A 12,164-nucleotide genomic window follows, 5' to 3' on the forward strand; every position below is an offset into this window, starting at 1 on the left:
AAAACAAACACAATGCTTATAATCGAGTCAATTTAATTTGTTTACATATATTCATAAACCATTTTTGTTAAAACCACCTAAACGATCTTTATAAATAGTACAAGTACACAGTACTTGGGGCCTTCGTAACAAAGTATTTGACAATAACAATATTGTCAAGTTGTAGATTTTATTTATTTTTTTATTTACAGTACCATGGTCAGCTTACTGTATATTCTGTTTACTCAATATTAACTCTGGACTGCGCAATTTTAGATATCTTATTCTTGAGAAAAAATACCATACACTTTTTTTCCATATACTTATGAAAAAAACCTTAACAATACTATAATTTAAATATTTCTATAGTATCATTTGAATTATAAAAATTGTTGGAAATTAAAAAGTTTTCAATCGTCATTCAAAAAAGTTTAAGTGATCAAAATTATTTTCACCGTTTCGAAGAAGTAAAGAATTTTATTGTATATGCAAAATTGTAAATAAACCTTTTATTGAAAGATGCTTTGAGTCAAGTTCGCTTGCTTTGAGTTTTTCTGTTCTGAACAAAAATAAAATGGAAGCAAATAACACCGGACAAATCCCACCAGGCCGTCCGGAAAAATTGATTCTGGGGCAAAAGCTCATATGAGCTTTATGAAAAACGAATCACAACATGATCAATGATTTTAGTACATTTAACAATATTTACAATGAAAAATTGTAAAATGTTAAAGTACAGTAAAACCTCAAACATATACAACCTTCGTTCAAATGGTAACTTCTGGACTCAAAAATTTTAGTTCATGTTACTTGCGCATGGACTTTACAATATTTGGGTTTCCATATTACGAAAACGTTTGTGGTTGAATTTCCAATACAATACCTAAAGCAGTGTATGTTTAGGATTTAAAGCTATATTTAGGATCTTTCTTCTGGTGAATTGAAATAAATTTTCCCGTCATCATTTTCGTACTTGCTGCTTGTTAGAATGTGACTTTCCCAATCAGGCCAAAATCGTTGTTTCATCCGTTCACAGTAACGAACTATGTTTGGTAAATTTTCTGAAAGAAAAAAAATAACATCTGTATTCAACATTTATGTAAGGGACGGGGATATTCCATATGTACGCAGGCTAATATCCACGACCCAAAGTGTATGTGGATAGTAAGAGTCATACAGAAAATAAAAGTTTATTTGCAGAAACACTGGCATAAAACATATTTTTAAACACATATATAAAGGCTGTAACCTATAAATTGCCCTTTTTCGCGGATATAATTTATTCCGAACCGTTGCTCTTTCCTAACGCAAGTACTCCGGCATATATATAGCCTCCCCTATCGCGTAAGGTAACCAACCGTAGATATGCCTTGTTCCCTTTGTATACAGTGAATTATGATTTTCGATAACGATTCTCACGAAGAGCAGCCTGTTATACACTCTATAATAGCTTTCAATACTGACAAAGTACATTAATTAGCAGTTTGTCTTATCTCACAAGTTAGTGAGTAGAATGAAAAAAATGTGATGACAAATAACCATTACGAGCATAGGCGCTTGGGTCAAGGATACTGTATTTTTTCTATATAATGTATTGCGAAGAAATTTGAACTATACTCGTATTTTTTTTCAATGTGCAGTGTTAATTTTAAGTTTTTTGTAAACCTTTCTGCTTTATATACTCTAGAATGTCACGAAAACTCGATTTTATGCGCGCTTTAGAAATGACATATCCCACTGTATACTAAAAAGAAACAAGGCTTGCAACTTCATTTGCCCCTTTCCGTGCCCCAGACTCGATTTTTTCCTTTTAAAAGTTATATGCGCCGCTTACCAGCTGAATTACGAATCCCCATCACTGCAAATAATTCGTATACAATAATAAAAATCCTCAGGTATAAACTTTTCATCCATCTTATATTTTTAAATAATTATTTTCGGCATTTTCGCTCGTTTAATTCTTGTAATCACGGAAGTCCCCGGAATTACAACGTCCAAAACTCAAAACGGTCGGACAGAAAATTCTTTGAAAGCTCTAAAAATCGCAGGGATCAGAGTATTTGCCGATTTAAACTGTCTAAAACTTCTTACCTAATCACTGACAACATGATATTATTAACCGGTATCATTTATCAAAGGAAATTAAACTTTAATATATAGACAGAAGGGGGGGGGGGGGGTTATACCTTATCTAAAACACTTGTATTTTAGGCGAAACGTTATTAGATAAATTTAAGAATATATTAAACATTTCGGCTATTTTATTTGTACAACAACTGCATGTTTTTCTTTACTATAACTACAGGTGACCAAACTTGATCTGAAAGACGCGAAAGGTGTGTATATGCCTGCAGCCAGAATATATTTACCAGCTGAAACTTATTAAACAATTTATCTGATTGCATAAAAATATTTTTACCAAAAAAATACAAAAAATCTAGTTTTGAATATGCAGCTCAAAACACATATCAGTAACGCCAGAATTCGTTGCTTAATCAAAATCCTTTACGCATGGAAAGGAGGGGGGGGGGGGGATTTAAGTTGGCATCTACATATACATTGTCCCCTACCTCAGTATATTTCTTTCATCGTAACGAAAGTTATCCCCATCACCTTCTACCCTTCACACGTTTTACACTTTGGTGCCAAATGGTTATTTTATCTTTTCGAGAGAGAGAGAGAGAGAGAGAGAGAGAGAGAGAGAGAGAGAGAGAGAGAGAGAGAGAAAGAGAGAGAGAGTTTATGCCCATGAAATATTTATGGAACTTCCCACACCTTTCTCATGAAATACAGTTTTAAGTTTAAACAGCTTTTCTTTCTTTCTTTCTTCTCTTTCTTTTGTTTTTTTTTTTTAAATTTCTTCATTTGATTTTTTTTTTGCTCGTTTAAGTTTTCACGCAATTATTGATTTCGATTAATACACACTTTTGAACAAGTGGACGAGACTCACCCCCCCTTTCCTTCTACATATTGAAGTTTAATTTCCTTTGGTAAGTGATACAAGTTAATAATATCATATTGTCAGTGATTAGGTAAGAAGTTTTAGACAGTTTAAATCGGCAAATACTCTGATCCCTGCGATTTTTAGAGCTGTCAAAGAATTTTCTGTCCGACCGTTTTGGGTTTTGGACGTTGTAATTCCGGGGACTTCCGTGATTACAAGAATTAAACGAGCGAAAATGCCGAAAATAATTATTTAAAAATATAAGATGGATGAAAAGTTTATACCTGAGGATTTTTATCATTGTATAAGAATTATTTGCAGAGATGGGGATTCGTAATTCAGCTGGTAAGCGGCGCATATAACTTTTAGAAGGAAAAAATCGAGTCTGGGGCACGGAAAGGGGCAAATGAAGTTGCAAGGCTGAGCCTTGTTTCTTTTTAGTATTACAGTGGGATATGTCATTTTTAAAGCGTGCATAAAACCGAATTTCCGTGACATTCTAGTGTATATGAAGCAGAAAGGTTTGCAAAAAAACTAAAAATTAACACTGCACACTGAAAAAAATTGTTAAGAGTATAGTTCGAATTTCCTCGACAATACATTATATAGAAAAAATACAGTATCCTTGACCCAAGCGCCTATGCTATTGAAAAATACGAGACGACGCGTACGATAGCCTGTATCTGCAGAAAAAGTCGTGAAAACAATCAAAAACCAAGGTCCCATAAAACGGTTTAGAGTTGGTATGATGAAAAAGCCCTAAGTACATAATAGCCCTGAGTTCTGATTTATGGGTCTTAATTTGAAACTATACACTGGCAGGTACATTAACGTCTGTGAGTGAAATATTCTTGAATGAGACGTAAAATAACATACAACCAACCAAAAAAAGGAATGGAAGGCAACAGCAGTATTGTTCTACTATCAAGAGGTTTTTTTTTTAACAAATAAGCCCTGTTTATGAGACAAAAATACAGATCAACCAATAAAGGAGTACAATCAATACCCATTGGAATTCCATCAAAATTTTTGCTGACATGGTCTCCAGAGACTGCACACATATATCTAGGTAGTAATTCAGAAAATCTAGCATATTTTTGTCACCTGCTTTCAATGAAGGTAAGGGATATTAATTTAGGTCTGTCTGTCATCCGTCTGTCTGTCTGTCTGTCAGACTTTCGTTTCTGCAAGATATCTCGAGAACTTTTTAAATGCAGACATTTTACAAAACAACTCTCTTTGACCTTGGAAAGCTAAGCCCCTACTTATTTTGAGGTCAAACAATCAAGGGTCAAAGTCATAAATTCATAAATTTTGTCTGTTTAAACACTTTCATTTCTGCGCGATATTTGCGAGAGGCCATTGCAGTGAAATTTTACCACAGCTCCCCATGACCTAAGAAGGATCCATATTTATTTTGAGGTTAAAAGTTCAAAGGTCAAGGCCGTAACCTCATGCATTCGGAGTGCATGTAAATCTTTCATTTCCGGGTGATATCACAAGAAGCTTTTCAAATATCACCTACTTTCAGCAGGGGACAATAACTTTTTACCCACCTCTTACATATCTATCGTGTTTTGAGTTCGGCATGTTCAATATTATCATGGTTAACATTCCAAACATCGCGCAGTCTACTTCGCTGGGCTCTGATCCCATGAAAAACTCTTTGTCCCCTGAAATGAAAATAAAATCCACACAATTTATCTTTATAATAATGTTAAATTATGTAATTATATAACGACTTTTAACAAGCCCATGTTTTAGAAAAGAGAAATTTTCAAATTTTAATTCTTTATATATTACCAAGAAAGTTAGATATTGCAGTCATGTCATCCACAGCTATGGACCAGACCTCGTCCGGGGTGTGTCGGCCTATACCATGGCCCCACGTCTCTTTCTTGATGACGCGCTTGAGGAACCAAATGGTGAGCCAGAGTTTCAGCCCTTTGTACGGTATAACCTTCTCTACTGTTGATGTGTCCTCGCCGAACATTTCAATGCACATCGTCCTGTAACATTGTAGAATCTCATTATGTATCATTTACATTCCATGGTTGTGCTTTGTCGCTTACTTCTATAATGACCGACATACATGTAAACTACGTGAGAATTATAGTGGATTACACAAATGGCCCGCTGCTCTATCATATGTCAGTATAATTATTTACCCATCCTCCTTAAAAAGGAGTTTTAAGACCTCTCAACTCTTTTGATTGCATGGTAAACTCATCCAATGTGAAGCGCAAATATAGCGGGTAAGAACTAAGCAAGAGGCCCATGGGCCACACTGCTCATCACAGCCCTTACTTAATTGCATAAGATCTCATTTAAAACAAGCGGGATTTAGAATACGTCAGTAAATAATTATGAAATTAGCTGTTAATATGTACATTTTGTCCATTTTGCTGTAACAAATACATGTACTTGCGTCAGACAGATTTAAATCATTTTTGACAAAACAGAAAAAATGGCTGCTATTACGTGTGTTCGTTCAACAAGACGGAAATAAAAAAAAAAACCCTGCCTTGTCGCATTTAACTGGAGACCAATTAAAAAAATGTTCAAATTTTTACTATTAATAAGAATTAAAGTGTGAAATTCAAATAGCCCCCCTGAGGTCAAGGTCGTTGAATTCATAAAATTCTCTCTGTATTAACATTTTCCGAGCGAAGAAGCCTATGAGATTTTGCAGTGAAATTTTTATACCAAAACTCTCTATGGTCCAAGGAAGAACCTATTGATTTTGAGGTCAAACGTTCAAAGTTCAAGGTCGTAAATTCATATATTCTGTCTGTGTGTTAAACTTTTATTTTCGGGCGATATTTCGAAAAGTTTATGATCTTTTGCGTTGAAATTTTTTAAACCATAACTCCATATTGCCTCGCCTGGCCCTCCTAAAGCTTCCCCTCCTTTTGATCCTTCTAGATCCGCGCTTGCTCTCTTTTTTCCTGAAGGACACAGATTCTCTGAATGAGCTTATTATATAGAAATAAAAGACATTTTACCAATATAGATTTTCTTCCGTCATCTTTTGAAACGCCCTGGCCACTGCTCGATCTGAGGGAGGCAGGTCGTCATTAACGTCCACGCCTCTTTTTTTCTTTATATAATCAATGCAGAACTGGGAATCAGCTATAGATTTCCCGTCATACTCTATCCAAGGTGTTTTTCTTTTGGAGGAAAACTTTCCCGAGTGATCGTTCTACAAATAAGCATTCATGAAGAAATCGATTAACCTTGTCGTGCGCATCCTCGTAATCATCAAAAAACTAGCCTAGATAATTTCAAACAACGTTTCCAAAATGCATGTTTCTTTATAATTTGGGAAATCTTTTATAATTAAGGAAATCTTTTGCATTGTTTTTTTTTTTTTTTTTTTTTACATAGTACAGTACATGTACATGTATGTGCAGTTGAGAAAATATCGATTTAAATATAAATTTGTAAATTTTCTGAAAATGTTAATTTCAAGTAAAAATTTCTGATTCAATATTCTTAACATGTCAGTTGTTTTATCTTTCAATAAAGAAAAGAACATGTTCTTAGAATTTTCAGTGATATTTACACTTATAATACATGTAATTCAGATGTACAGTACTGATGAACTACACTCAGCAAAGAGAAAGACCATAAATAAAACAAAATCAGTTAACTCGAGTACATTTTAGCATCCACGTTCCCTATATATATATTGTACCCAAGGGATTCCCCGACGTAGATTTCCTGATATATTTATCTGTTTTCATTTTCTCCCTGTCACAAACGATTGATTTTCCCCCACCACCAAACTAAATATAGATTTTCCCAACGTTTGTGGTTCTTGATCTTATGACATTATTTGTGAAACATCTGGTTGCATAACGCCAGCATCCTACTATACCGTTATCTCTATTAATTAAGAAAATGGGTGACTAAAAAAACTGAATTGCCATAATAAAATTTCAAGTGAGTCTGTTTCGTAGAATTCGTGTCTAGCGTAGGTTATATTAATTGAAGATTTATCCCCCCCCCCCCCTTTTAGCCTTAAGTTTAAAGTTGCTTGAATTATGTATTGTAAATGACATGTATATTTTAAGTTTCAAATCATGCATTTAAATCCCCAAGGCATATTAATGTTTTTCTTTTTACTTCTACGAAAGCTTATTGGGCTCAATTTGATAACGTAAATAAATATTTTTTTTCGTGTTTTAACGCGAAGTTTTGTCAATTTACGCGAACTTTTCACGAAACACGAAATTACTGCGATACTAAAACCAGTATAGCGCGAAACAATCGCAATGTAAAGCAGAAAGAGTGCGAATATAGTATAGCATGTTTTTGCCTTTCGATGTAAAAAAAAAACAACAACAAATCCGTCAAATGAATTGAAATCGATTTTAGCATTATAAGATTGTTATCCAGCTGAAGCCTGATGTTCTAAAGAAAAAGTCACACTTTAATAAAATGTGGTGTCACGCATACTAACCCGGCTTAGTTTATTGTATATGCTTGTACAAAAAAGGGTAAAATTGGATTGCATTGTAGCGGTGAATAACTTTCATCACACATGTTGAAGTTGTTGTTAGTGTGAACATAAAAAAAATTTCCTCTGAAACAACAATAAATTCACAGTTATGTGACAGCGTAATTTTTTAAAAAGCTTTTGCTACTCTAAAATATATACATGTAGTAAAAAAATATATGCATGTGTTATATAGAGAGATTAATTCACAACAATTTTATGCACGTATTACTTTAATTAAGGTATTTTATATTCACGTTCATGTATAAGTATACTTTTCATTGTATATAGCGATATTCAAGTTTCTTTTCCAAACAAGAATTTATTCAGCAATCATTATCAGAATTTCGTCTTTGACTGTGGTAAAATTTAAACTGAACTGAAAAGTCCTTTTCTAGTTTAGACATTAAGTATAAACCTATTTGATAGATTACTCATAATTCTTTATTATTAGCTTTAAATTATGATCGAGGTTTTGGTCGATTTCGCCAACGTACATGTACCCTCCTCTCCCCACCTCCACTCACCCTAAAAAACCCGCACTGGAATAGGCTTAAAATAATTTGAAATCTCCTGCGTGCCTTTCATCCTTTTCTTACTAAATTTTTTTGTATCTATGCCATCATCATAAACGGTAATCACAGGCTGCACGTGACATCTTACCAACATGACCAATGTCAAGGTTTTATGACACTGGTCTTCTACACAAATCCTTGAAAAAAATCGCTTTTAAAAAGTCGGGCCAGGAAGCTACTGTTTTATTTGTTCCCGGTCTACGACTGAAACAAATAAGAAAACGGGCTTTCCTGCAGGAAAGTTTAGGGAAAATATAAAGTACCCATTTTGTAGGATTTGTTACTACATGTATAGTAATACCTCCAATGAAATATCGGAGATTGGTTTATAAAAGTGTCATGTTGTAAATTTTGTATTTACCGGGTGGGAGTAAATACAAAATTTACAATGTGACAACTAAATTTTGTATTTACTAGTAAATCTTTTTTATTTGCAAGAACTTTATTTTCGTGTAATTACGCGAGACAGTGTGCTCATGAAAATTTAATTCTCGCCTACAATTAATAACATTCCTTCAGATTATATATAGTAACAACAGTTCGTAAACCATGTGTCTCAAGAGTCAATAACCATATCACGAAAATATGGTATCGCAAAAATTTAATGATCTTCAAAATACTCTTAATGATTGTTATTTGTTAATAATAATTAACCTTGCGTCATGTAAAACCACAAACCCAACTTTTGTCAAGGCTTTGTGAAGAGGTATGAATTATCACAAACCTCGACATTGTGAAGATTCCAGAGCAGACGCGGATCTCTAAAAAACATCAGAGTTGGGATCAGATGCCCCGAAGGAGGCGAAGGCGGTCCAATCCCTTGTGCTCCTTGATAGATTTACGGTAAAAGATTCACAGAAAAATCATTGTGGAAAAATGAGCTAACAATTCATAGAAAAACGTCAGTCAACGTTCGACTTGACGATAGATTTCATCTGCTAACTAGACCATTGTATTGACCATATGATTGACGTATTGATGATGTTAAACGAGACTGTTGTTTTCATCAACTTATTTGTCTATAACTTGTTTTATTTTGATTAGGAAATTGTTCGTATCTAGGGGATGTTCTTGTATTTCGATTCAAATGGGAGACAGTCACAATTAACCATGATAACGGCAAGCTTCTTATGGAGGTGATGAGGTGATGATGGTATTTATACTACTACATGTAGTAATTTGCTACATATGAATAAAGAGGAAAAGTTGAAGCCATAAAATTTATCCTCAAGACTAGTGTCGTTTTTAGGTTGAAATTATACATTCGTATAACGGCCTCAGGCAGACAATTTGGTTCTTGGGTCCGACAAAACGCATGTTGCCCTCGAACTCAGTCAATAAATGTTTTGTTATACCTTTCATTCTAATTTTTTTTTTACATACATGTATTTTGTACTCTCTTCCGTGATGTAATCTCAGTTCCGTTAATTGTTAACAACAACGAATGAAAATGAGATTAAGCTCCGCCCATTCTGTGACGTAAGCGGTCAAACATCTCATCGACCAGTCCAACATCTCATTCAGCAGTCCAACATCGATTTTTTATGCCCGCTCAGCAAAACATTAGAACTGTTAAGACTTTTTTCGTAAAATTTTGAATAGGAACAAATTTTCAAAGGTAAAACAATGACTTTTTTGCTAGCAAAGTATCCGGATATGAAATAGATGTCTCAGACTCTGTCGTGTGTTTATTATTATGTCGTTTAATTATTTTTATTTGAAAATTAAAATAACCTAGTAAACGACTATTATAGTCGTGTACCTATAGTTTAATTTTCGATCTCCAAAATCTAAATAGATATTGTCAATCAGAAATTCAAAGATCTAAGGTCATCATGGTCATTGTTTTGTTACTTTACTTAGAAATTTAAGAACTCTGACCCCCTTCCCTTCTCAATCTGCACATATACTCACAACGTATGGAGTTTTCGTCATCCGTAAAAACGTCTCCAATTTTAAAGGAAAGGGGGAGACACTTGGTGCAAATGGACCTCTGCCGATTTGATACAGAATGACCACATCCGGTGGGACTTGATGACGCCTTGTTGACCTGTAAATAATGAATAAATCAGATCAGATCCTTACAATGCAGTAGCTATATACGTAATAATTGTGCTCTCTCGATCTATATGGTGCATGAGGATGAGCCGATTGTCTTCACCGCGATATCTTAAGATTTATTATACATGTATATGTGTCCTAAAACTTAAAGGTGGGAGGTAATATTATTTTATATTATTTTATTCACTTCACTGTGTACATTTAAGGTTCATCGATACTCTGATAAGAGAGATAACTCTTAATGACATGTTTATTTTCCCATAAATATATATAGAATTTTAATAAAATGCTTATAAAATTGTATTAAACCTCTTAAGAATAAATTACCCCACTATACATTATAAGAGAGACTTTCTCTCTTATAATGTATAATGGGGTATTTTCTTGAGGAGCGATTATTTTGTGGTTTTGATGATTTGTTCCTATTGCAAACATGATGAATAAGTATACTAAATATAAATTGTGAAAAAAATGTCAAATAAGGGTTGAATATATTGTGCGGGATGGGGGGGTGGGGGGGGGGGGTGGGGGTTGGCCCTGTCCAGAAGTACCTGTGCCTCCACCCAGTAAATTTAAAACGATAGTATAAAACTAGTATCATATTATATGGCAAAAATAACAAGATTTTTTTTTTTACTGAAAGCAAATCTCGATCGGCAATGACTTAATCCTTTAGGGTGATAATGAACGCAATATATATGTACAAATGTACATAAAAAGTCACTATCGATTCACTGGGACTGTAGCCATGCAGCTTTTATTGCGAAAGAAAGATCTTCATATCCTTAATCAGAAAAAAGCAATACATGCTGCATTTTCATTTCCTGACAAACTTTTTCCGTTGACTTCTATGGTCTTTATCGATCTAAGCATTTATATCTTTGACCAGAAACAATTTCGAGCTTTCGACAATTTTGACGGTGTGTTCGTACCTATAGGAGAGGTACACGCATTCCTTAGGGCCCAATCATCCTCATCCTAACCCCCCCCCCCCCCCCCCCCCGGTGAAAAAAGGGTATTATCTGATATTTTATAAATTTTCTTCATTTCTTTGCGAATGAGAATATTAATTACAATATAATTACACTCGTCTGTTTTAATTTAAAAAAAAAATCGCAAGAATTGAGCTTCTTTTGTTCATTATCATATCACAGTGAATAACATATATATTTTTTTAATTTACTTAAAATTGTTGATAAAGTAATATTTAAAGTACAAATACTAGCTCCCTTGTCTTTCTTAAATTATGAAAAATGACATTGTTAATCTAAGCGACATATGTAATGATCTAGCCCTGGGTGCGTTTACACGTGGACCATTATACATATATTGTTGAATGTTTGAAAACTGAATGGAAATTTTTTTCACGCTCCCAAAATATTATTTACTGTAATGCTCTTTTAAATCCTAACATATAAAAAAGTTCGTCGATGACGAAACCCCATGGAGTCAAGTTTCTATCATTTGCTATGCTACAGTTTCAATATTTATAAATAAATATATATTTTTCTCTCAAATAAAATATTTGAAATTATAGGCATGATTTATCGGTATCTAAACAAAATAATGAAAAAGATAATAAAAAAATGTGGAACAATAATTCACCAATTTAGGCAGTGTATGATATTTGCAATAAAGATGTGAATTGAGATCTTATATAAAATAAAATGGTCTCAGTATAAAATATACCCTATAGACTCTATAGATAGAAAGAGTTTAAATGCCCCGAACGTTGAACAGCTGGCTTACGTTGACCGATGGGTTACCTCCTATCGGGCGAACGAAAAAGTAAAATATATACATACCACTTGTATAGAAATGATCCAAGTCTGCATATTATCAAGGTTAATATTATAACAATTCCAGCAATCAAAATTTCTAGTAACATTTTCGCTGTAAGTCTTGTCTGTCTGCATATATATATCCCCGGCCCATTGGTTTTAAGAACCCCACAAGTGCAGAACGACTAGTGTCAAAATAATGGACCCTGCATATATTTTATTAACTTAATCGATCACTTTCTTCCCGTTTTTCTCAACATAATATCACAAAGTGAGAGTTTTAATTAAAATCAGCGGATTCAGATGCGACATTTATCAAGTAC

The 12,164-nt window shown here is 33.8% G+C and overlaps 1 protein-coding gene across 1 annotated transcript; it reads right to left on the reverse strand.

Annotated features, from left to right (window-relative positions):
• Positions 1-16: 16 nt before the first annotated feature.
• On the reverse strand, positions 17-12,022 carry LOC134256389 (failed axon connections homolog). Its single transcript, XM_062739038.1, has 6 exons — positions 11,866-12,022; positions 9,914-10,049; positions 5,929-6,125; positions 4,727-4,932; positions 4,480-4,596; positions 17-1,040 (listed from the first exon to the last, which is right to left on the reverse strand). Exons 1-6 carry the CDS (start codon positions 11,946-11,948, stop codon positions 898-900), a joined length of 882 nt encoding a protein of 293 aa, XP_062595022.1. The 5' UTR covers positions 11,949-12,022; the 3' UTR covers positions 17-897.
• Positions 12,023-12,164: the final 142 nt, after the last annotated feature.

This window comes from Saccostrea cucullata, unplaced genomic scaffold (genome assembly GCF_032062105.1).
Source record: "Saccostrea cucullata isolate Sc308-1 unplaced genomic scaffold, CSIRO_AGI_Scuc_v1 ctg2800, whole genome shotgun sequence".
In the NCBI taxonomy this organism is placed as follows: Eukaryota; Metazoa; Mollusca; class Bivalvia; order Ostreida; family Ostreidae; genus Saccostrea; species Saccostrea cuccullata.